Genomic DNA, 27,803 nt, shown 5'->3' with positions numbered 1-27,803 from the left:
CACGAGACAAACATCAACAACATAACACCTAGGAGTAAATGATAGGATACAATTATTTAGAAATTGTTGGAATGTCAATGACAATTGAAAAGGCTCTAGTGGAGCAAAGTTATTGTAGATATGAATAAGGTGGGGTGTGATAGAGATAAGAGGTAAAGATCATCTGATGGTGAGACGATGATAGAGAAGGAAGAAATGGAGAGCAAACTAAATTAAGATGTAGGCAGAATGATGTGTGCATTTTGACATGTAGTGGTTTCGACTTTATTAGACCAAGATGCCCAAATTTTGAGGAACTGTGGATGAGTATGAGATTCCCAGCTGGAAGGTTCTTTGAGGTGATGCAACTTTGTTTATCCAGTTTGAGTGAGTAAGGTTGAGATGTCTGTTTCCGATGTATGAAGATTAAATGGGTTGTCAACTACTACTCAATCCCTTCTTGATCTATATGTTTGAGGCGGTAAAAAAATAGCTTATACCCACCTCCCGTGCTGGTGCTGTTCCAGCAGTGTTGGCACTTGTGTCCCAGGACTCTCATGCAGTTGTTGTGACACTTCACCCCAATCAGTGCTGGCATAACTGTCTTCGCCTTCGGACGTTTTGAATATGGAGAGGAAATTGGGGTTCCAGCTGATCTCTAACTTCCTCTTCATGTTCAAAACCTCTGAGGGAGGGGACAGTGACGCCAGCGCTAATTGGGGTGACGTGTCGCAACAACTGAATGGGAGACTCGGAACCGAAAGTGCTGACAATGTTGAAATGGCATTGACATGGAAGGTGAGGATAGATTTTTTTTATTTTATCGGCCCCAAACATTTAGGTCAAGAAAGGGTTGTCATAGTAGTGGACAACCCCTTTAAATGTTTTGCTGCTGCTAGCAATAATGCTAGTAAATCATGTTTTTGAGGTTTGAAGTATTTTAATGGCTTAGATAATAAAACTTTTGCAGTAGTTAGACTGTATTTAATAATTCGTAGTTCTTGCAGAGTCAATGCTATCTCCATTCAGAATGGTCTTATTTCAGGTGATAATCAAAAACTGTGCCTTTGTGGCTACCAAATCTCCAACATAGATTGGATTCTGATAGGCCTAGTGGTATAAAAATGTGGGTGTCCTATACAAGTGAGACAGTATTTTGTAGGAATTTTCTTAAAGAAGAATGCATCTGGAAAAACTGTATGAGTTACGGTAGATTAAATGGATTTGCATCAAGATCAGATAGGTTAATGTTTAATTCCTTTTCCCAAGACAGGGAAACATTGTTTTATAAAATTTTGTTGGTGAGATTAAATGGTTGTATATTTCTTAAATCTCTTTAGGAATAGGAAAAGGGAGCTTAGTAGATAAAGCCAAGAGCAGTCTCTGATGGTCAAGAATTTTGTTTTAAAAGACTAATTTATTTGTTTTCATACATGAAAATCACTGATGAAATACTGATGGTAGAGGCTGAAATCCTGAACAAACACTGATAAACCTTAGATCAAAAACATTAATGGCACTCAGGCTGGTTTTTGTGCATGTGAAAAATCACAGACATCTGAATGAGGCCTTATTATGGAGTCCTTGAATATTATTATGCTATAATAAGATATAAAAAGTGGTCTGTCAATCATGGTACTTAATCCCTGCAGTACTCAGGGGTGTATTCCATTACCTTATTGTTTTTACAGCAGCACTGTACTTCCTGCTGGATTAGGCAAGTGACATTTAATGGAGAATTCCTGTATCTCTTATCATGTCATATGTCAAACAATTTCTTGTGTAACTACTGTATAAAAGATGTTGTTTAATAGATTGGCCTTCTCCTCACCCTCCTCCACCACTTCACCTAGTTTATTTTTGAGAGGGCCAACACTGTCAGTGCTGAATTTTTTGATGTTTACATAGTTGAAGAATATTATTATTGGATTATTTTTTTCCTTCTTTGGCAATTAGTCTCTCTGTGTCAATCTGCATTGTTGTGATTTGTGTTTTACATTAATGCCTTCTTACTACCCTCATTATTACCCCCTTTACCTTTTATTTATCTAAATGCTCTCGTTAAGCCCTTACAGCTCTATTTAACCATAATGGCTTTCAACTATTTCTAATTTGTTTATTTCCTTTATCTCTTAACCAATTAATATTAGCCTTTCTCATGTTTAGTGTCTTTGTAGCCCGTCTACTAAACATCTTAGTAAAGATGAAGCTACTGTATATAAGCAAATATAATATATAGTTAGCACCTTGTTTTAAGCGCATTGTTAATGCGGTGGAATAGTAGTCAGCTATGCAGAAGGTTTTCAATGCACTATGTTCCAATATTTACAAAATCCTCATTAATACTATGTTTTGAGATCTTTTGTGTAATAAAAAATGTAGTGCCATAAAGTGGAATATCTTAAGAAACATTGTTTACTTTAAAATAGTACATCTTTATTAAAATATATTTTTTATTTTTTTCACAGATAATACCCGACGAAAGAGTCATTAAAACTGAATATGGGCTTTTGATCCGCAGTCTACAGAAGAAGGATTCTGGAATGTATTATTGCAATGCTCAAGAAAATACATTCATTCACACCCTGGTTAAGCTCAATGTAAAAGTGATAGAGAATGAGCAGATGGAACAAACACAGAAGATGGAAGAGGATGAGGCTAGAGGCCGAGAGTTAATCACAGAGTCAAGACTGAGGTACAAAGATTATTTGCAACTTCTCAGCAGCCCTACCTTCAGTATGGATGAATACTGTGAGCAGATGTGGCACAAGGAGAAAAAGAGGCAACGCAATAAAGGTGGAGCTAAGTGGAAACATGTCCAAGAGAACAAAAAGAGCAGGAACAGGAGACATCATGAGCAAAGGGGGAAGCATGCTAGAATCTTACCTGCATAGACTTAGCTCGATGATCCACGGACATTTTCATAATATTCCATTGTGTACATTTCTTGTATTAATATTCCTTTTTCAAAAGGGAAGAAACAATGCATACAAGACAACGTAGTACCAAGAATATCCTAGGAAAGTGAAGCCACTTCAGGTTTTGTATTACAGCTTTCAGAGACTAGAATGGGTTAAGGGGGTATAGACTTCTTTGTGTAGCATTGTTTGTACGTAGCTTCATCTGCTGAGTTAAGTTAATAAGGACTGGTCGTTCCGGCTTTTATTTATTAAACTATATTATTAAGGTGTTCCATTCTCTTCTTTTTTGTAAGTTATAAGTTAATATTGGGATGTTTAATGCAACTGTTTACTTTTTTAATGTTTAGTTTTTATTCTACTATTGAATATGGTATTTTTTAAGACAACCTGATTACGAGACTTTTGTTTTACAGTTGTATGTTGATAGTGGTGCAAAAAGTGTACAAATTAATGAAAGAGTGCAAAGCAAGGCAAATACAGTGCCCCAGTATTCCACTAATGGTTTAACATTAGTGTTTGGTAATTCCATGGACTTTGATAACGTTCACGTTCATTTTTTAAAGAATAGTGTAAATAAGGTTTTCTGACTCCATTTAGCTCTCTTATATCAGGAAAATACGCACAATCCAATAAAGATACTTGTTGAAATAATCAGAGTTTATGTTGCCATTTTTCCATACTGTAGCATCAGCATTGCATCAGGAATGTTTGAATGTCTTCAACATTGATGTTGCAACACCAAGAAGAAAAAGTCATACAATTATGGACATCTCAAGATTGGTAGACATGATAATAATATTCAAATGAAGATAAAATAGAAAAAAATCAAAACATCTCTATTTACTCATTATTGCGTATGAGCGCCATGCACCGAAATGCATGCACTTACAGTTAGGTCCATATATATTTGGACAGAGATTACATTTTTCTAATTTTGGTTATAGCCATTACCACAATGAATTTTAAACAAAACAATTCTGCAGCAGTTGAAGTTCAGACTTTCAGCTTTCATTTGAGGGTATCCACATTAAAATTGGATGAAGGGTTTAGGAGTTTCAGCTCCTTAACATGTGCCACCCTGTTTTTAAAGGGACCAAAAGTAATTGGACAGATTCCATAATTTTAAATAAAATGTTCATTTCTAGTACTTGGTTGAAAACCCTTTGTTGGCAATGACTGCCTGAAGTCTTGAACTCATGGACATCACCAGACGCTGTGTTTCCTCCTTTTTGATGCTCTGCCAGGCCTTCACTGCGGTGGTTTTCAGTTGCTGTTTGTTTGTGGGCCTTTCTGTCTGAAGTTTAGTCTTTATCAAGTGAAATTCATGCTCAATTTTGTTGAGATCAAGTGACTGACTTGGCCATTCAAGAATATTCCACTTCTTTGCTTTAATAAACTCCTGGGTTGCTTTGGCTTTATGTTTTGGGTCACTGTCCATCTGTAGTATGAAACGACGACCAATCAGTTTGGCTGCATTTGGCTGGATCTGAGCACACAGTATGTCTCTGAATACCTCAGAATTCATTCGGCTGCTTCTGTCCTGGTCACATCATCAATAAACACTAGTGACCCAGTGCCACTGGCAGCCATGCATGCCCAAGCCATCACACTGCCTCCGCCATGTTTTACAGATGATGTGGTATGCTTTGGATCATGAGCTGTACCACTCCTTCGCCATACTTTTCTCTTTCCATCATTCTGGTAGAGGTTGATCTTGGCTTCATCTGTCCAAAGAATGTTCTTCCAGAACTGTGCTGGCTTTTTTAGATGTTTTTTAGCAAAGTCCAGTCTAGTCTTTTTATTCTTGATGTTTATGAGTGGCTTGCACCGTGCAGTGAACCCTCTGTAGTTACTTTCATGCAGTCTTCTCTTTATGGTAGATTTGGATATTGATATGCCGACCTCCTGGAAAGTGTTGGTCACTTGGTTCGCTGTTGTGAAGGGGTTTCTCTTCACCATGGAGATAATTCTGCGATCATCCACCACTGTTGTCTTCCGTGGGCGCCCAGGTCTTTTTGCATTGATGAGTTCACCAGTGCTTTCTTTCTTTCTTAGGATGTACCAAACTGTAGATTTTGCCACTCCTAATATTGTAACAATTTCTTGGAAGAGTTTTTTCTGCTTTTGCAGCGTAAGGATGGCTTGTTTCACCTGCATGGAGAGCTCCTTTGACCGCATGTTTACTTCACAGCAAACCTTCCAAATGCAAGCACCACACCTCAAATCAACTCCAGGCCATTTATCTGCTAAATTGAGAATGACATAATGAAGGGATTGCCCACACCTGTCCATGAAATAGCCTTGGAGTCAACTGTCCAATTACTTTTGGTCCCTTTAAAAACAGGGTGGCACATGTTAAGGAGCTGAAACTCCTAAACCCTTCATCCAATTTTAATGTGGATACCCTCAAATGACAGCTGAAAGTCCGATCTTCATCTGCATCTGAATTGTTTTGCTTAAAATTCATTGTGGTAATGTCTATAACCAAAATTAGAAAAATGTTGTCTCTGTCCAAATATATATGGACCTAACTGTATACGCGTTGACATGCTACCAATTAGGTTAGTAATGCTTGATGTCCCAGATGTGCTCAAAGTGAGACAAGTATGGGGATGTTGCCAGTTGCTGGCATTGTACTGTTGAAAAACAGCTCCTGGGACATTTTTAAAAATGGACAAAGACATTTTTCAACCACCAAATCAATGTAACATTGAGATTTTAGTGTATTTGGAATGAATACAAAAAATGTCAAGCTAGAGTGAATTATACCATCCCATACCCATAATCTTGGAATTAGGACTAACGTGATGTTCCATCTTGAAGGTTTCTTCATGGCATTGCCCATATGGTCTCCTGACCAATTCCAGGCTGCCATTGTATTCAAGAAAAAAGTGGGATGGGTAAAGGACAGACGTTCATTTCATCCACCGGTTTGCACCTGGAATCCCCTTGGATAGGCCTTCATGAGAATGTCGCAATGGTTCAGCTCCAAGATTTTGGTATGTGGTGGCATAGTGTGTGGTAGTGAAACCCCTAAAGTCTTCATTCCAGGTACACTAGCAACATGTTGTTACATTGATTTGATAATGGAACTAGTGGTATGGTCATTTCTGCAAAGTGTCCTAAGACCCATTTTTCAACACAGCAACACCAAATCACATGTTGCTTGTGCTACCGTGAGCAACATGTGTGCTACTGTGAGCAGTCTGTGCGCTACTGTAAGCAGTCTAAACATGCTACCATAGTATAGAAGATGCTCAGCACAGCCTAAGAGGAGGAGGTGCACAGTCATAGGTTCCCAAACCTTGATAATTATGCTGCAAGTGACTAGCACACTCCAAAGTGTTGTGATGCAAACGGGGGGTTTATTTACATACAGTAATCAAACGTTTCGGTCAATACAGGACCTTCATCAGTGTACTATAAGGGAATATATACAAAGAAAGTGACATCAAATATAGGACAAAACCAAATAAACAAAAACAAAACGAGAAACAAAAATATATACATCACAGAAAATTACAGTCATGTATACAGGTAAGAATAAACAACTTCAATGGAGTATACATCAAACATCATAAACCTCTGGAATGTGTATGTATGCATAGGGACGCATGGATATAGTAGCGAGGGTACGGAAGGAATCAAAACAGTAGCCGTGGAACAAGTAAATGTACACCTACGCATATATATACATATATACATACATATATATATACACACACACATATATACATGCGTGATAGACAGTGGAAGATGAAAAACGGAAGACGTACCATATAATGACTGTATATCTGGTAGAGCCCCCAAAAAAGAAAACATTGCATCTAGAAGAGAAGCAGTGTTAAAGGTCGTGGCCGGAGTAGAGAAAATTGACACATAGTGACCCCTAAGAAGACTGAGTACATACCCAAAAGACTGGCCTAAAACGATATGGGCCACAAGTGCAGTGGAACCCATATCGTTTTAGGCAAGTCTTTTGGGTATGTACTCAGTCTTCTTAGGGGTCACTATGTGTCAATTTTCTCTACTCCGGCCACGACCTTTAACACTGCTTCTCTTCTAGATGCAATGTTTTCTTTTTTGGGGGCTCTACCAGATATACAGTCATTATATGGTACGTCTTCCGTTTTTCATCTTCCACTGTCTATCACGCATGTATATATGTGTGTGTGTATATATATATATATGTATGTATATATGTATATATATGCGTAGGTGTACATTTACTTGTTCCACGGCTACTGTTTTGATTCCTTCCGTACCCTCGCTACTATATCCATGCGTCCCTATGCATACATACACATTCCAGAGGTTTATGATGTTTGATGTATACTCCATTGAAGTTGTTTATTCTTACCTGTTTACATGACTGTAATTTTCTGTGATGTATATATTTTTGTTTCTCGTTTTGTTTTTGTTTATTTGGTTTTGTCCTATATTTGATGTCACTTTCTTTGTATATATTCCCTTATAGTACACTGATGAAGGTCCTGTATTGACCGAAACGTTTGATTACTGTATGTAAATAAACCCCCCGTTTGCATCACAACACTTTGGAGTGTGCTAGTCACTTGCAGCATAAACATGCTACCATAACTTGCAGCACCTCTGAATTACATCCAAAACAAAAGTGGGACTATTGGTGAAAAGGATCATCCTCCATTCCAGTTTCCATTGCTTTCTCTGTATCATGATAGCTTTCGAGAACAGTGGTGTGAGGTCAATGCAACAGATGTAGCTGGGTGTCTGACTCGTAGCTCAATGCCATGCCTTCTGATGTTTTGCATAGTGGTTTTAAAAGGTATCAACCACTGAGGACTCTCAATTCTAGATGTTTTGCATAGACACTGTTTGACACTTTTGGCTCGCAATTTGATGTGCAATTTAATTTTCAGTACAGAATCAGTCGCGGAACCAGTTATACCACCAATTTTTCAGAGATGTTTTTGAACATTGCAATACCAGGTCACATGTTGCTCTTGTAAATGTGAGCAGCCAGTAGTGCATTCAGAGTGACAGTACATTCCTCAGACAATCATTAACCCCTTCACAACCTTGAGATTTTCCATTTTTGCATGTCTTGCTTGCCTTTCTCCCAAAGCCATAACTTTTTTATTTTTATGTTAATATTGCCATATGAGGGTGCGGAAAAAAATTCAAAGTGCAGTGAAATTGCAAAAAAAAAAAAATGTATTTTTTTTTTTTACAATGTTCTCTAAATGCTAAAACTGACATGCAATATGATTCTGTGTGGGTCATTAGGAGTTCTCCATTTTTGGACACCTCTTGTGCCTATTTTTTGCACGTCGAGTTGACATTTTTATTGATAGGATATTTAGATTGTGAGCCCCATCGGGGACAGCGATGATAATGTGTGCAAAACTGTAAAGCGCTGCAGAATATGTTAACGTTATATAACAATAAAGATTAATATTATTATAGGATATTAGATATGATGTTTTGATCACCTGTTATTGCAATCTTGAGGTGACCAAAAAAAATGCATTTCTGGTGTTTTGATTTTTTCTCTCGATACGCTGTTCATTGATCGGATTTTTTTTTTATAGAGTGGACATTTATGAACGTGTCAATACCAAAAATGTGCATTTTTTTTTATTGTGTTATTTTGTATGAAGCAAAAGAAGGCGATTTGAGCGGTTACATTTTTTTTACTTTGAAAAACTTTTTTTTTCAATTGCTTCAATAGTCGCCTTAAAAGATGTGAAGCTGAAATCATCTAAATGCTTGCGCTATGTGTAGCATAATTAATCATCTGCTATGAGCGCCGACCATGGGGTGGCGTTCATAGCAGAAAAGCAACCCATTGTTACCCCACGATCATGTGACATGGGTGCCCATGGGCTGGATTAGTGACATGCTTGCAGAGCGGCCATGTTAAATGCTGTTGTCGGAGATTGACAATAGCAATTAACATGTTAAGAGATACAGGTGGATCGTGAGTCCACCTGCAGCTGTTAGGGGTTCATGTCAGATGGTGAAATCAGCTGTCATGTGCCAGAAAACATGTGAGCTCAGTCCCAGAACCAGCATGGAATGCAGGGACATGACCTATGACGTGTATATGTGTCATAGGTCATGAAGCCAACATGTGAAGCTGTGTAAGAGCATTTATTTCTGTGCATGTCACTTATACTCAATACTGTATAAATTCAAATGTTTTAAAAAATACAGCTGAAAATAGAGTTGCCTTTAGCTTCATCGCAGGCTCTCTTGGCATGGTCGCTATTGCATCCTCTGTGATCATTAGTCTTCTTATCTGGTCTCTTAGACCTTGATTGATCGATAAAATAAAGGGTTCACAGCATTTATTCATTGTTGTAGCACCTTTACTATTTTCCCATCACTTACACCCAGGGGCTTGCTGGAAATTTTAGCCTGGGGTGCAACCACACAGCAGTGGACCATGAGTAGTGCCCTATCCTTAAAGGGGTTGTCGGGTATTAAGCTACAAGTCTGCAGTTACTCTATTTGACTGCAGACTTGCAAATTTTCTCATCACACACATTACACACTGTGAGGATTCTCCGGTTCTGGAAGCAGGTAATTATGAGACTGCAAATGTATGCGATATGCATTCTCCTGGCCACATTCCAACTAATCTGTTTAAAGCCTTGCATTGAGCCAGGCCGTTTCCGGCACCGGAATATCCTCACAGCGTGCAATGTAAGGATTCACAATTCTGCAGTCATATAGAGTGACTGCAGACTTGTAGCTTAAGACTGGACAATCCCCTTAATATGTTTACTTCTGGATGCCTCATAGGCTATATTAACACCACTTTATTATCTGTCTGAGTGGTGCCTGTGGAGGCAACTGTCAGCACTCAGACCAGTGCATATGAGGGTTCTTAGTGGTCAGATATTCCTATCTTTTATGCTGTGCTTTTCCACACTCCGAAAAAAAATTACTAGAGTAAAGGTGGTTACACATAACATAAGTCTTTTACATAGATATGTATGATTTATTTTTTCAAACATACTTGATCAACCAAGTCACCAATGTAAACAACTTCAAATCCACAGCAAAGAAAGAAGGTTATAGCATATGATGTGGCAGTTACTTATTATCCTGAGTATACCACTTGATGTCTGAGCATATAGCATAAATAGAATACTCCATGAAGTGCAATATATAGGAGAATATATGACTGGTATATAGAGATAAGCAACTTCTTTTGCAGGACTGTGGTCCAGCAGTCAGATGAATATTCAGTGGCTGCTTGATAGGAGCCCTGTGACCGCCTCCTACCTGACAGCATCCTCATTCTCTTTGTTTGATTTGCAGTCCACCCCAATGTCATGTATGTGTCATGATTCAGATATGACATCACGAAAGGGCTATAAATCAAAAGAGAAGCCAGAGATGGCAGATAGGAGGTTCCCTGGGTTCTGGTCTGGTGGCCACAGACTACTGAGGTGCGGCCGGCCATGAAAGGGCTACAACACTACAGTAAAATAGCATTGTCACTCCTTCCTTTTCTGGATCAGTGATGATCCCAGAGCTTTGACCACTATGTATCATAAAGTGCTTGCATATCTTAGGAAGATGCATTAATTGTAAAACCCTTTATATTATTGATAAAGGGAATATCGGTGGTGGTCACTATAACATATTGGGACTATAAATCCTGCGTTAAAGGGCTAAATTTCACATTCAACTAGGAAAGAATCAACACACACATATGACTTCATACTGCTGTATCTGTGGCCAACATGTTCTATACACTTACATTTCAAAGGCTACATATACAAAATATATATAGTTTGTAGCTAAACACATTTGGAGCAAATAGAAACAGTAAATATATAAATAAGCATACTCAGAACACTGCCTCGGGGGTGGGGAAGAGGAAACAGAATACCGTAGCCATTGTTTGGGGTTGTGCAGAACACTCAACGCACAGCAGCACTTAAAGTGTAGTTAACTGTTATCCTGGGGAAGGTAATGGCCTTACCATTCAATTTCTCCTTCTCCAGGGCATTGCACCTAAAGGCACAAATATAAAACCAGGGACACCTACTGGATAGAACTGACGTAGAAGAAGTGCTCCATCAGAACATTTTTATAGTCACAATAAAAATTGAGGTCAATTTGATTGTGAACATACGTAAGTATCTGATGGAGAAACATGTAACATACCTGAAAGATTCCATAAGGTTGACATCAAGGAGGTTCACAATAAATGTGTATTATTCATGCCATTCTTCCATTATGAAAACATTATTAAATATGTGTGGCGGTAATGAGAAATGTCTCTATACGTTGTTGCTGGTGTCGTGGAAAAGATTTGACATAATGAGACATGCCCTAGTTGCTGTTGATTGTCACATGACAGTTCACCTTTTGGTTTTCATAACTGAAAGTGAAAAGGCAAATGGAAACAGCCGAGTGCTTAACCCATCATTGAGAGCAGAACAAAGGACATATGGTAAGAATAGACCGGCTTGTTGGGTGATTTCAGGAGGAGAACGCACATGTTGCTGAGTACGTCCAGCATGCAATCTTGCTATCAGTGCAAGTCAGCACTCTATGTTACATAAATGATTAAAGATTAGTTTACAATATTTTATGTCACAACTACACGTTAGCTATAAAATGCTGTACACTTCCAGTTGATCAGCTTTACAATAGAGAGAGGAAAAAATATATAAAAAATAGTGATTAGCAAGTACTAAAATGCTTGGATGCTCATTTCTCGAACCAAGCATTTCCTAATACTCACATGCTTGTTTTGAGTAATGAGTATAATGGGAGTCAATGGGAAATCCAAGCATTTTTCTGGCAGACCCTACAAGGAGGTCTGGGGGGGCAGTGAAAATGTTGAAATGGAAAAACACGCTGAATGCAAGGAGAAACGCATGGTGAAGACACCAAGAATCATCTGTGACTCCCTGATCCTGATCCCTGCTGAAAACAATGGTGTCACACTTTTACTCTACTTTAAGGAATGATAATAAAACATTCAAAAGCGAAGAGAAATTGGAGTTTACAGAAAAAAATGTTAAGAAACATTATTTCCTGTATAATGACTTGTATATAAGGTAAAATTTAAAAAGATTAAAAAAAACTGAAAGTAAAGCAAAATTGAAATCTTCATAAAAAATTGAAAAGTTCAGTGTAATTTATGAGGGAACCAAGAACTTCCAAAAATTTGATGGATGACGGACTCAGATATACCCTGCAGGGCCACCATCAGGGCATTACTGCCCTGACTGGCGTATAGGGCCCGGTAGGTAGAGGGGGCCTGCATCGGGCCCCATCTCATCTGCTCACCGGTTTCCTACCAGAAAGCTAAATCGGGCCCTTAGCGGTGCTGCAGCAACACTATTGACGTGCGGGTGCAGGCCCGCAACCGCACATCAATAGTTAACAGCCGCCAGCCAATCGGAGGCTGGCAGCTGACGTCAGCCGCAGCGCGCATGTTGCCGGTGTCTGATGTCAGTGTCAGTTGCCGGCAAGTGCGCGCTTCAGCTGAGTGGAGGGAGGGAGCTTTGCTTTTGCCGCAGGAGCGCGGTCAGTTTTTTTTATTATTATTGAGAGCGGCTATCTGGGGGGCTCGGGGCAGAATGCTGGACACACTGGGGGTACAATGCTGGACACACTGGGGGCACAATGCTGGACACACTGGGGCAGAATGCTGGACACATTGGGGGCAGAATGCTGGACACACTGGGGGCACAATGCTGGACAAACTGGGGGTAGAATGCTAGACACACTGGGGGCAGAGATGCTGGACACATTGTGGGCTGAATGCTGGACACACTGGGGCAGACTGCTGGAGCACTGGGGGCAGAATGCTGGACACACTGGGGTCAGAAATGTGGAGCTCTGGGGGCAGAATGCTGAACACACTGGGGGCACAATGCTGGAGACACTGGGGGCAGAATTCTGGACACACTGGGGGCATTATGCTGGACAAACTGGGGGCAGAATGCTAGACACACTGGGGGCAGAATGCTGGGCACACTGGGGGCAGAAAGCTGGACACACTGGGGCAGAATGCTGGACATGCTGGGCAGAATGCTGGAGCACTGGGGGCAGAATGCTGGAGCACTGGGGGCAGAATGCTGGACACACTGGGGAAGAATGCTGAACACTGGGGGCAGAACGCTGGATACACTGGGGGCAGAATGCTGGACACACTAGGGGCAGAATACAGGAGACACGGGCAGAATGCTGGAGCACTGGGGGCAGAATGCTGGACACACTGGGGCAGAATGCAGGAGCACTGGGGGCAGAATGCTGGACACACTGGGGGCAGAATGCTGGAGCACTGGGGGCAGAATGTAGGAGACACTGGGGCAGAATGCTGGACACACTGGGGCAGAATGCTGGAGCACTGGGGCAGAATGCTGGAGACACTGGGGATAGAATGCTGGACGCACTGGGGGCAGAATGCTGGAGACACTGGTGGCAGAATGCTGGACACACTGAGGCAGAATGCTGGAGCACTGGGGGCAGAATGCTGGAGCACTGGTGGCAGGACTGGAGACAAGTGGGGCAAGAATGGAGATACGAGGCATGATTGGAGACACAGGGCAGAATGAAAGACATGGCATGATTGGATCATGGGGCTGGATGGATACAATGGAGACAGATGGGGCAGGATGGGGAGATCATATGGGGCAGAATGGATACTCATGAAGGCAGGATCGGAGAACATATGGCTGGAGCCAGGAATGAGACAAATTAAGGGATATTACTGCGGTCATGTATTTATTTTATTTTTTGAGTGTACTGTTTTAAATGGGGGGTGGTCCTGTTACTGTGTAGAGTGACACAATGTTGCCTTTTTTTCTTCATGTGGAGTAATGTAGAAGTTGGGAAAAATTAAGTAATGTGTTCTGCAAATGGAGCTCGAGATAAGTGCGTCATTTCCTGCAGAGATGAGCCCTGGCTGGATGAAGTGATGGCGGTCTGTGCTGAATAAAATATGAAAAACAAACATGAAGGACTTCACCTAGAGATATCACTGGTGAGTCAGTGTGTTACCTATACACTGACACTATACACTGTATACTATATACAGAGCTCCTGTGTATAATGTCACCAGTGATCACTGTATAACCTCTACACAGCCACTGCATACTAAGTACAGATCTCCTGTGTATACTGGCACTTATGGTGACAGTATTTTGTTTTTTTTAATACTGATCAGTATTGTAGTATTCAGTCACTATGTGGTGGTAATATGTGGTCTGGACATGGTGTTGTGGTATTTGTCCCCTGTGTGTGCTATTTGGTCACTTTGTGGTGGTAATATGTGGTCTGGTCATGGTGCGGTGGTATTTGTTCCCTGTATTTGATATTATTCGATCACTGTAGTGGTAATATGGTGTCTGGTCATGGTGTTGTGGTATTTGTTCTTTGTATATGATATTATTCGGTCACTGGTGGTAATATGTGGTCTGGACATGGTGCGGTGGTATTTGTTCGTTGTATGTGATATTATTGGTCATTTTAAAAATTGAAAAATAAATAAAAATATACCTAAATTGTATTGCATATTTTAACAAATATTTAGTAGGTTACAGTAGAGTAGGGCCCGGTCAAAAGTGTCTAACGTGTTATGGTGGTGGCTTAAAAAATCTTTTGGCCAAATCAAAAGCTGCCGGCTATATGTCTGATCTGGTGATGGGAACTGTTAATATGTGATAGGTGGGAAGTTGAGTTTTTCCAAGAGAGAGTGGGGGTACTGTGGACAGTTCGAGGGGTGGAGCCTGGACGGAGTCTCAAGGGGGCCCCGAAAATTTTGCCAGTATGGGGCCCCGAAATTTCTAGTGGCAACCCTGATACCCTGTATTAGTCTGGAGTCACACATATGGACAAGTGCTATACGACAAAACATCGCATAGCACTCGGACCAGGGTTAATCTATGGGGAAGCTCACAAATTTTTTCTCAGGCGTATTCTACATGCGAGTGAAATCTCAGCATACTGCAATTTTATGCATATATCTGCCGAGTCTCGCCAATGCAAGTCTATGGGTGAGAAAAAAAATCGGACAGGACACGGACCATCCGTGTAACTTGTGAGAAATACGCATAAATTTTCCTCATTTCAGCCCATAGAACCATTAAATTCATTGGGGAAAAGCAGTGAGAAATGTAAAGGCATACGCATGTCATACGGATCGCTTTGCAAATGGATTGCATACATGGATCACCATACGGAGAACATTTGTGCGACCCTCGGCCAAGAGAATTGGACCAATTTTTGATACGTTGAGTGTATCTCCGGCCTTAGATATAAAGAAGGGACTCATACACATTCTGTTCAAATTGTCATGTAGTGGTACACCTATAACCAAAAAGAGGAAAGACTGGACTAGAAAAGGCCTTCACAACCACATAAAGGTAAAAAATCTTTTGGCCAAATCAAAATCTGCCGGCTATATGTGTGATCTGGTGATTGGAACTGTTAATGTGTGATAGGTGAGAAGTGGAGTTTTTCCAAGAGAGAGTGGGGGTACTGTGGACAGTACGAGGGGTGGAGGCGGGGCTGGGGTGGAGCCTGGACGGAGTCTCAAGGGGACCCCAAAAATTTTGCCAGTATGGGGCCCCGAAATTTCTAGTGGCAGCCCTGATACCCTGTATTAGTCTGGAGTCACACATATGGACAAGTGCTATACGACAAAACATCGCATAGCACTCGGACCAGGGTTAATCTATGGGGAAGCTCACACATTTTTTCTCAGGCGTATTCTACATGCGAGTGAAATCTCAGCATACTGCAATTTTATGCATATATCGGCCGAGTCTCACCAATGCAAGTCTATGGGTGAGAAAAAAATCGGACAGGACACGGACCATCCGTGTAACTTGTGAGAAATACGCATACATTTTAATCATTTCGGCCCATAGAACCATTAAATTCATTGGGGAAAAACAGTGAGAAATGTAAAGCCATACGCATGTCATACGGATCGCTTTGCAAATGGATTGCATACATGGATCACCATACGGAGAACATTTGTGCGACCCTCGACCGAGAGAATTGGACCGATTTTTGATACGTTGAGTGTATCTCCGGCCTTAGATATAAAGAAGGGACTCATACACATTCTGTTCAAATTGTCATGTAGTGGTACACCTATAACCAAAAAGAGGAAAGACTGGACTAGAAAAGGCCTGCACAACCACATAAAGGTAAAAAATCACAAACCATTATTATCACCACAAAAGACATATAAAAGCAATTAAAAACATGCAATGTGTACACACCACACCCCCATTTCTAGAAAATACATATGCCAAGTCACCTTCTAAATATGCCACAAAGAAAGGCATAGAGCAATAATATTATACATAATATGGCCACAACATCTCCTTCCTTCATGCAAGTATGACCAATTTACATTGGAAGAGTTATTACATAATTAAGGACCAAAGAAAGTTGGTCCCATATAGAAAGCCTGTATACAACCTGGTGGATAATCCTGAAGTTGCAAAATACAGTCATATGTAGTCAAGGTAGTCAAAAAAAGCATAGGGTCCAAAATAGGCACAGAACCTATAATGAGGTAGGTTCAAAAAGAGAGGGAAGGCAGGAGAGAGGCTTCTGGATCAGAGTAATAAGGCCGGCATCAGTGCCATAAGTAGCCAGGAGGAAGCCATAATAGGGGGGTGGGAGAGGAACCCTCTCCCACCCCCCATTCTGGCTTCCTCCTGGCCTTATTACTCTGATCCAGAAGCCTCTCTCCATATTATATGTATGTATAATATTATACATATTATATATATTATATATATTTTTCTTGCTACTGTCCACAACATTCTTTGCTCCAAAAATTGAATATTGTCATTCATACAGTTTAGTATGCTTTTTGTAAACTTTTAGTTGCTAAACATTTTAAAAAACAGCTTGTCCTGCTACAGTCCACAAAATGTTTTGTTCTAAAAAATGACTATTGTCATCCATGGAGTTGAATTTGCTTTGTGTAAAATTACAGTGGTTTGAAATATAAAAAATGAGGCACTCCTTTATGTCTAATACAGGCTATATTTGAGTCCTTCTTCCATCCAATTTTTGTCAATTCTTTCTTCCTTCATAAATTATGCTGAAATGTTTAATTTCAGATGAGAAATTGCATTTTACAAGAAAAAAATCTTAAGAGATGCTTTTCCCTTTTTTCCTGTACAATGACTTAAATGGCAAAATTTAAGAAGGAGTAAAAAAAATGTATAATCTAAGTAAACCTAAATAAGCTTCTATGAAGAGGTAAGTTCCGGACTGGACCAAGGACACGCAGTGGATGTGGTGTATATGGACTTTTCAAAAGCTTTTGATACGGTGCCAAAAGGTTGATACGTAAAATGAGAACAATGGGGATAGGGGAAAATATGTGTAAGTGGGATGAGAGCTGGCTCAGGGACAGGAAACAAAGGGTGGTTATTAATCGAGCACACTCGGACTGGGTCACAGTTAACAATGAGGTACTACAGGGGTCAGTATTGGGCCCTCTTCTTTTCAACATATTTATTAATGACCTTGTAGGGGGCATACAGAGCAGAATTTAAATATTTGCAGATGACATTAAACTCTGCAGGGTAATCAACACAGAGGAGGACAATTTTGTATTACAGGATGATTTATGTAAACCAGAAGCTTAGGCTGATAAATGGAAAATGAGCTTTAATGGGGATAAATGTAAGGTCATGCACTTGGTCAGAAGAAATAAGATGTATAATTATATGCTTATTTGTAAAACACTGGGCAAAACTGTCACTGAAAAATACCTGGGTGTATGGATGGATGTCAAACTCACATTTAGTGGCCAGTGTCAGGCAGCTGCTACAGAGGCAAATAAAATAATGGAATGCATTAAAAGAGGCATAGATGCGCATGAGGAGAACATAATTTTACCTCTATACAAGTCACTAGTTCGACCACACTTAGAATACTGTGTACAGTTCTGGTCTCCGGTGAATAAGAAAGACATAGCTGAACTAGAGCGGGTGCAAAGAAGAGCGACCAAGGTTATTAGAGGACTGGGGGGTCTGCAATACCAAGATAGGTGTTAGGGCTGGCAGAACGCACTGAGTATATTTAGATATAATTATTGGTGCGTTCGCAGCCCGGGGTCCACCGTGCAGGAGATGAACCTGCTGCTAGCAAATGGCGGCACAATATGGCGGTATAAGCGAACTCTGATACTTCTCAGAGTCGCACAGAAGGGAATACTATGTGCCCTGTTAGCATCACAGGGGAACACAGCTGCCTAAAAGAGCAAAAGCAATCAGTGGTCAGGGAGTAGCAAGCACCCAAACACCTCCTCCCCGGTGGAGCCTTAATTCTAATGGCTTTATGCCAGCCCTGAATTCACCATACAAAACTCCACACCGGAGGTGCTGGTATTCTTGTGTCTTATTTCAGCCGGACCCTGACCACAAGCAGACAAGACCACTGAATAGAAAAAGCTCATGACATAAGCTGATCGCAGCGCATGGCCATGCGGCCATGCAAACCTTTTATAGCTGCAGCAACTTCAGGACCTTCCTAGAGGACCAATGGGAGCTGCCACAGTACCTGAACATGTGACCCCTGACCTCCAATGAGAGGCCTTACCTTGGGCATGCTCAAAACGGAAAAATCAGGACTTGGTCCCAGAGACTTCTGCTTGCCACTGATCAGTACTGGCTACAATGGCTGAGCCTGGAAAGGCAGCAGTTCCCCCCCAGCTCGAACAGTGCTCTACCACTTGCAATACTTACCTCTCCCTGCTCCACCACTGTGTAGTCTGTGCTGTTAAATCCTTCAATGGCACTGCCAATACAAATTTGTTGAAATGATAGATGATAGTTAAAATATACAGGGGCCCTGGCCTCCATTTAGATCAGTTAATACTTTGCGCCTACTACCACTGTCTGCTACTCAGCAGAGGAGCCCACCCCTGTGCCTAGCTATGCCACCTGTTTAGTCCTGTTACCAATTTTGAACTGCATTTAGCCTACTTTATTATTTGGGCCTACTAACTGTGTCTGCCACTCATTACAGTTGTCCTCCACTGAACAAAGCAATGCCGCCCGTTTAGTCCTGTTACCAATTTTGAACTGCATTTAGCCTACTTTAATATTTGGGCCTACTAACTGTGTCTGCCACTCATTACAGTTGTCCTCCACTGAACAAAGCAATGCCGCCCGTTTAGTCCTGTTACCAATTTTGAACTGCATTTAGCCTACTTTATTATTTAGGCCTACTAACTGTGTCTGCCACTCATTACAGTTGTCCTCCACTGAACAAAGCAATGCTGCCTGTTTAGTCCTGTTACCAATTTTGAACTGCATTTAGCCTACTTTATTATTTGGACTTATATCTGTGTTTCCTCCTCATCCTGCCCATTGCTTAGCCACTGCTAGATGAGTCTGCTGGTACATTGACCCAGACCACTACATTCCCCTTGCACTCTACACAGCCAGAATCTGACCCTGCTGAAAGTCAGGTTCCCCTTCCCGCATACTATACCACCTTACACGGGGACAAAGAGGAAGGTGCAGATGAAAGTGCAGGTTCCTTCATCAGGTGGGGGGGCATACTCGTTGGTGATGTCACTGCTACAGGGCCCCTCATATTATGCAAAAGTGTCTCTGCAAGTTGGAGGCGCCACCCGCCGTCAAACACACCGCCGTACTATGAGGGGCCCTGTGCTAGTGCCAACGAGTGGGCCCCCCTGATTGCTCAGGATCACAGCACTTACAAAGTTGAAATACTTACCTCTCCCTGCTCCACCACCGTGACGTATTCCGCGTTTCCTGGGCCCACAAAAATCTTGAGCCAGCCCTACCCCCCCCACAACTTTAGCCAAATGACCCCCAGTTTTCAATGCCTAACTATTATTATAACGTAAATTAATTAAGATTGACAAGCTTAAGTAATAAGAATTGATGTTTTGGGCATTAAAATTGGCACTGTAGGTGTTTTCCTGGCCTCCACTCACTGTCGACTTTGATTCCCCATTGACTTGCATTGGGTTTCGTGTTTCAGTCGGCCCCTGACTTTTCGCAATAATCAGCCAATTTCACCCGACCCGACTTTTGACAAAGTCGGGTTTCGCGAAACCCGACTCTATCCGAAAAAAGTAAAAGTCGCTCAACTCTATTTATGACTGAGTGGAGATTAAGTTTTCATCACCTCATGAGCATGATTTACAGCTATTAGCCAGCTTGATTACATGAGGGGATTGCCTAGCAACCAGGCAACTCCCACATGTACTCAGCCTGGCTAATAGCTGTAAATCATTCAGCTCAGGTGATGAAAACGAAATCTCTGAACACTAACAAATACTCAGAGGTCACCCGAGCTTGCTCGAGAAAACCCGAACAAAGAGTACACTCGCTCATCACTAGTGCTGAGCAAATCTGAGCACCCAGATACTCAAATGATGTCCAAGTATCACTAATAAAGAATAGTGACTGATGAGTGAACGTGCTTGCCACTACTCGTTACTCGCCCGAGTATCACTATGCTTGGTGTACTCGGCAAGCAGTGAGCATTTCCGGGATTATTCTGCGGTAACTGGTGTCTCCACTCAGCATTTTTGGCAGACTTTATAGACCCAAGCACGGTGTAGGGATTGTCTGCCAGGCCATGAAACTCCGCAGCCATCTTTGTTGTGGTCGTGCAGTGATTGGCTTGGCCGCACAGCATCATCCTGAGTATAAGAGACCTAGCGCCACCCCAAATGCCACATTCTGTTCCTGATTCAGCGATAGTAGGGAGAGCTGGTGCCGAGATAGGTCAGAATCGTGATTTTTAAAGTTAGTGTAGGTCTGCAACTCTTAAATCCACAACTCCTCAGAAACCAAAAGTCCTTTTTAGGGCTAATTTGTGGGTCCTGATATTGCAGCGCTAGGTAGGCCCAAAGCTCCATAACTGTCTGATGATGCTGCAGCTTCTTTACTATATACCTAGTTGGATTTTTTTTTCTCCAAAAAATCACCCCAAAAAACAGAAATATACAGTTTGCTCTGTCAGACTGAGGCCTGTTGAAAAATCATAGTTTGTCAGGCATACATAGCATAGTTGTGTGTGCTAGCCTTGTGCCTTTTGTTTTGTGTGTGTTTTAAATTCACTGAAAAAGGCCTCATATATCTGCGTGCTCCAACTTTGGGCATTGTAGGCTGGTGGACCCCTTTTTTTTGCTGTCTGAGACTCTAATTCTATACAGCACTGTTTAGCATACAAAACTACAAAAAGGCCCAATATTTGGCAGTGTGGTATTTCTGTGAAAGCCCTCATATATCTGCATGCTCCAAGTTTGGTCATTGTATGCCGGTGGACCACTTTTTTGCTGTCTGTTACTCTAATTATATACAGCACTATTTTGCAGTTTAAAAAAAAAAGGCCACATTTTTGCCAGTGTGGTATCTGCGTGACAGTCCTCATATATCTGTTTGGTCATTGTAGGCCGGTGGACACCTTTTTTTGCTGTCTGATACTCTCATTCTATACAGCACTATTTTGCATATAAAAAAAAGAAATCCTTATATTTGCCAGTGTGGTATTTCTCTGACAGCCCTCTTATATCTGCGTGCTCCAAGTTTGGTCATTGTAGGCCGATGGACCCCTTTTTTTGCTGTCTGATACTCTTATTCTATACAGCACTATTTTGCATATAAAAAAAATCCACATATTTGCCAGTGGGGGTATTTCCGTGACAGCCCTCATATATCTGCGTGCTCCAAGTTTGGTCATTATAGGCTGGTGGACCCCTTTTTTTGCTGTCTGATACTCCCATTCTATACAGCACTATTTAGTGTTAGGTGTCGAGTTCCCGCTGCTGCACAAGTGGAATCTCGAGCCACCTCCGCTGCGGTCTCCCATTCTTCAGCCGCAGTGGAGCCTGCTCAGCAAAGACGTCGATCCCAGCGTATGGCTCGGGAAGATACTGTGTGCTTGGTTACTGCTGATCTTCCAGGCTCAGCCATTGTAACCAGCATTGTTCTGCGGCGAGCAGATGCTCCTGGGGCTAAGTCCTGCATTTCCACTACTGAGCATGCCCAGGGGACAACTTCTCATTGGAGGTCAGGGGTCACATGCTCAGGTCCTGAAGTGTTCCTTTTGGACCACTAGGAAGGTCCTGCAGAGCTCTTTCTATAAAAGGTTTGTATGGCCGCATGGCCATGCACTAGTATCAACCTATGTTTATGAGTTTAGCTACCTTGTGGTCTGTGTCTGCATGTGTTCAGGGTTGCCTGTATAGCCACTAGAATTCTGGCACCTCCGGAGAAGAGTTTGTGTATGTGAATTTAGGGCTGGCGTATAGCCACTAGAAATCCGGCACCTCTGGAGAGGAGTTTGTGTGCTATGCTGACTGTATGACCACTGTATGCTACCTGCTCTGTTAGTTAGCTATGATCCTCTGTGAGGTTAACAGAGCACAGCGTTATCCTAATCCCGGCAACTCTGTGAAGCAACAGAGCTCGCTCCTATATAGACCGGGTGACTGAACCCGTGTCTATTCAGGCGTTGTACAGCCATATAGTGCTGCCATATACTGGCAGCAGGTTCCACTCCTGCACAGTGGACCCCGGGCTGCGAACGCACCTATATAATCTCAATATTTACTCAGTGTGTTTCGCCAGCCCTAACAGTATACTAGCACCAGGGTCTGGCTAGTATGGCGGATGAACAGCAACTGCACCGGTACATCCAGCAGCTAGAGGGCAGGTTGGCGGCTCTCGAGCGCACAACCTCAGCTGTGGATGTTACCGCAGTAGCTGTTCAGGCTGCTAGCATGACTACAGCTAGTTTGTCAACTGCCACCTCTGTTCTGACCTTATCCCGCCTCCCGCTGCCAGATAGGTACTCTGGCGATAGCAAGTCTTGCAGGGGATTCGTGAACCAGTGTGCAATACACCTTGAGCTCCTGGCTGCATTTTTCCCCTTAGAGCGGGCTAAAGTGGGATTCATTATATCCCTCTTGTCGGACAGGGCATTGGAGTGGGCTACACCGCTGTGGGAGCGCAACGATCATGTGGTGCAGAGTGCTCCATTATTTCTGAGCACTCTGAAACAGGTCTTTTTAGGACCTCGAGTCACCCATGAAACGTCGCTCCAACTGCTAGCATTGACCCAGGGCTCATCCATGGTCAGCCATTTTGCCGTCCACTCTCGGACATTAGCTTCTGAGCTGGAGTGGCCAGATAATGCCCTCATCCCTATATTTTGGAGGGGGCTGGCTGACCATGTGAAGGATGCTTTGGCCACCAGGGAGATTCCTGCCACTCTGAAGGAGCTAATAGCTGTATCAACTCGCATTGACCTCCGTTTTAGCGACCGGAGGTTAGAGCGAGCCCAGTTTAGGCAGAGGTTTCGGCTGGCTCCCACCTTCGCCAAACCTTTGGAATCTCCGGTCCGGGCGTCCGAGTCACATGAGGCCATGGAGGTGTCACGAGCGGGATCTAAGTCCCGGACCGCTCGTGCACTCAAGCTCTGTCATGTTTGCCAGCAGTCAGGACATCTTGCCTTCAGATGTTCCCAGCGGTCGGGAAAACATCAGCGTCTAGTGGTTGTTGAAGGAGGTACACTAGACACGGCAATGTTTTCCTCCAAACTGTCCTTCAAAGGGACAATTACCATAGGCCCATCCACTCTTACAGTCGAGCTTTGCTTGGATTCTGGGGCGAAGGGGAATTTATATCCTCTGCCTTCACCCAACGCCACGCAATTATCCTGGTGATGGTCGCCAAGCTGGTGACTGTACAAGTGGTGAATGGGTCGACACTGCCCTCACAAATAACACACCAGACCATCCCATTTTCATTATCTATGTCTCCATCCCAACAGGAGATTATTTCCCTTCTTGTCATTCCCGAGGAATAGACAAGATTCTGCTAGGGATACCCTGGTTACGTTACCACTCCCCTCATATAGAGTGGTCCTCAGGGAGAATTTTGGGATGGAGTGAATCTTGTGAGGTCAGATGTCTGAGGGATTGCGTTCAGGTTGCTACTACTGAAGTACCCACAGATCTTTCCTCTCTCCCCAAGCACTATTGGCCCTATGCGGATGTATTCTCCAAGAGGGCTGCGGAGACCCTTCCTACCCACCGCCCCTATGACTGTCCTATTGACCTCTTGACTGGTGCAGAGTCTCCCCGGGGTCGAGTCTATCCCCTGTCTCTCGTGGAGATGGAGGCGATGTCCCAATACATCCAGGAGAATCTGGCAAGAGGATTCATTAGGGAGTCAGTGTCACCTGCAGGAGCTAGGTTCTTCTTCGTGCAGAAGAAGAACAGAGAACTACGTCCATGCATTGATTACAGGGGTCTTAACGCCATCACCATTACGAACAAATACCCTCTGCCTCTGATATCAGAGCTATTCGATAGGTTGCGAGGAGCGAGGGTATTTACTAAACTTGATCTGAGGGGTGCTTACAACCCGATTCGCATCCGTGAGGGGGACGAATGGAAGATGGCATTTAACACCAGGGACAGGCACTATGAATACCTGGTGATGCCCTTCGGGCTCTGTAATGCTCCTGCCATTTTCCAAAACTTTGTGAATGAAATCTTCCGGATATGCCTCCTATGGGCAAACTCCCTCTACGCCAAGGTGCTTTCTTTATCCTGATGGCGATTATCCCCTGATAAACCCCCGTTATTCCCATGGGGTTGAAACGCATCGGGAATTGCTCAGGGATGTCAGTTTTGGAAAAGAGTCTGATTAGTGACCAATGATTCTCCTTGGATGGTGTCTCTGCTTATATTATGACACGCTACAGCTCAGATGAGTATATGGCTAATATACTATATTTTGCACAAATTCGATATAATTGCAAATCATTGATTGCACGCACTGTTGATATGGAGAGCCCTATTATGGGCGACTCATGTTTTGAAGAAAGAGCTGTTTGTTTGCAGAATCTTGTCCTGCTTTGCCATCATGCATTAGGACAATGAGATAAATGCACTACTATTGCATCCTTTTTGCCCACACTTTATATTGCTCTATATCAGGACTTTGGTCTTTAAAAGGGATATTTTGAACCATTCATGGTGGCTTAACGTTTATTATAGCCTCTTATATAAAGAGAAAAATATCCCTTGTGTATTATTATTATTTTTATTTTTTTTTCATTTTTTCTATTTTTTGTTTTTCAGTTTTTATTGTTTTTTTTCACATGGGCATAGGGTGTTTGGGGACATATTGATTCTAGGGATTTCTAAGGACACCAGGGCGAGCCGCCACTGAGTGGGGGCGCCTACTGCTTAATCTTAGGGTGCCAACCTTCACTGCCAGGCAAGGACCAGACTAGTGGACCTGCAGAGTTTACTAGAATACACTATTGATATTTCTAATTCCCTATGGTAATCCTGTTTTTGTTGGTGTTTGTCTCCAACTTTGGAATTTGTAAACTTTATTCATTAAAAGTTATTTTTTAGGGGATCTTGTTTTCCTTGGGTTGTTTTTGGTTTTCTGCAAGACAGCAGTGAGGCACACAGTATGCATCACAGTTCTAGACTTCCAACCCTGGGAACATCAAGAAGTCACCACAAAAACATTAGCAGCAGTGAATGTGGCATAAGCAATTTCTGAGAGTCATTTTATAATTTTCTAGACCAACCCATGCACCAGCAGAACAGAGTCCAAGTCTTACATGTTGTGAATGACTTGAGAGGATGGTGGAGGAGAATCTCAAGCTCAGTATCAATGCCATCAGGATGAATTTGGATCCTTTTACATCTTGGTCTTCAAAAATGGATGAGTGGCCTGAACTTGCCTGTCATGATGTTTTGTCATGCACGGCACCCAGCATTCTCTCAGAAAGCATCTTCAGCATTGCTGGTGGTGTCCTGATGGATAAGCACATCCAGCTGTCCCCTGAAAGTGTAGACCACCTAACTTTCATCAGAATGAACAAGTCATAGATCTCCAATGACTTATGCACCTAAGTCGAACACTTGGCATACTAGGTGATGACTAGCTCATTTTTAGTGTCATGCATTGATCTTGCGTTACTGCAGTCTGAGACACCTTTGTCATGGCTTCTGTGACTGCTGTTGCTACTGCTGCTGATGTTGTCAACAACTTTTTGAAAATTGGAGACTCGAAGTGGGTCTTCATCTGGTGGGTTGCCTGTAGTGGAACGTGTGTCAGAGGCGTATTATACTGTTTCTACTCTGTGGAAATTGATGCCACTATAGTGGTATGTGACAATAATTGGTTGAAATGTGGAGAATTCAAGTTGGATCTCCTTCATTTGTGTTGCCTGTAGAAGTAGGGCTCCCAGACAGGCAAGACTGCACTTACTTCTACTCAACTAACTGTGTTACTTTACTTACATTTTTATACCAATAGTACTGTATAAAACTGATGTTTGTGCCATCCAAATTAAAATAAAATGGAGGTGTTGTATGAGGTAACAGGGCTCCCAGCAAAGAAGGCTTACACTGCTCACTTAACCACCAGATCCTCATTGAAACTTCAATTCAAAGCTGTAAATGCTGGCCCAGACCCTGATACCTCATGCATGGCCCATGGCTGACTGATGCTGTGCCATTTGCAAATTTCTACTGTGGGTCAATTGATGTCACTTTTCATGGTGTCTGCACCTAATTTTAGCTGTTTATAAAGCTTTTTGTCACCCATTAAGGTGTTTTACATGCGGTTGGTTTGGCCTCCCATTGAATTTAATGGGGTTCAGGTACGTTTTTCGAACTGTTCGGCTAAACATTTGGCGAAGCGAACCAAACCTTAAAAAGTTTGCTCATGTATAGTCAAAAGCATACAGCCAGTCTTGTTTGGATCCCAATTGCATTGCTATATTGATACTGCAGATGCATACGTTCATCCCCATTGGGCAAATTTGTCTGGCATCATAATGCTGGAAGTTTTTAAGCAGTGAAATCTTATATGGCATTTAGCGTGCTACAGTTGTGCCTTAAAACCCCACCTACTGGTGTGCGATGTCACCACGCCATGGAACTCAGTGTTGAGGAGCAGGATGAGGAGGTCAACATGGACAAGCACCCTCTTTGTGGGAAGAGTGAAGTCTTGGCTGTTGGCAGTCAGGCACACATGGCTGAGTTTATGTTCCGGTGCCTTTCTCATGACCCTCACATTGTACACATTTTGGCTAACACTAATTACTGGTGGGTCACTCCTCTAGACCCACGCTATAAGGAGAACTTTACATCTCTCCTTCCTGTGGTGGAGAGGTATAATAAAATGTTTCAGTACCAGAAGGCCCTAATTGAAGAATTATTGAAAAAATTCCCATCTGACAACGCTGGCGGCTGAGGTCACAGTTCCTTTTCACAACAGTTCCTAGGGAGACACATACCATATGCAGCAAAGGCAGGGGAACACGCTCAAAGGTCTGGGACAGTTTTCTCAGACCCTCCCAGTGCCCAGGCCCTGAGTCGTGGGGTACTCTGACAAGGAGGGAAAAGTTTTGGAGGATGCTGAAGGAGTAGCTTGCAGACTGTAACACTGTACTCCATGATTCGACTGTGCTTTACAAATATTGGGTATCCAAGCTACACACATGGCATGAACTGTCTCTCTATGCCTTGGAGTTCCTGGTCTGCCCTGCTGCTAGCATTTTGTCAGAGCAGGTTTTTGTGCCGCCAGGGGTATTATAACTGATAAGCACATCTGCCTGTCAACTGAAGATGCTGACAGGCTGACTCTTATCAAAATGAACAAGGGCTGGATTGGGTCAGACTACTGTACAACAACACATGACAGCAGCAGAACATAAACTCAAATCCAGTGTTTTGGTTTTTTTCTGGTCTATTCTCATGCACTCCTTCCCACCCAAACCTGGGTATACGCTTCAGGATTTCATCTTTTTTGTGTCATCCTCCTCCTATTCCTCCACCACCATATCAACAGGGTGATCACACTACCCTCTCTCTAATTTTTTTAAGTG

The 27,803-nt window shown here is 42.4% G+C and overlaps 1 protein-coding gene across 2 annotated transcripts in view; it reads left to right on the top strand.

Moving 5' to 3' along the window:
- SEMA3D (semaphorin 3D) overlaps nt 1-3,551 on the top strand; it is a 327,020-nt gene extending 323,469 nt beyond the window's left edge. For both annotated transcript variants that reach the window (XM_069765163.1, XM_069765164.1), the window contains one exon: nt 2,448-3,551. In XM_069765163.1, coding sequence (XP_069621264.1) covers nt 2,448-2,873 — 426 coding nt within the window. In that variant the 3' untranslated portion in view covers nt 2,874-3,551. The remainder of the gene's footprint in view (nt 1-2,447) is intronic.
- The last annotated feature ends 24,252 nt before the right edge of the window (nt 3,552-27,803 follow it).

The sequence above is a fragment of the Ranitomeya imitator genome, chromosome 4 (assembly GCF_032444005.1).
Source record: "Ranitomeya imitator isolate aRanImi1 chromosome 4, aRanImi1.pri, whole genome shotgun sequence".
Classification (NCBI taxonomy): domain Eukaryota; kingdom Metazoa; phylum Chordata; class Amphibia; order Anura; family Dendrobatidae; genus Ranitomeya; species Ranitomeya imitator.
Note: the sequence above shows the minus strand (reverse complement) of the source record. Positions and strands in the feature narration are given on the sequence as shown.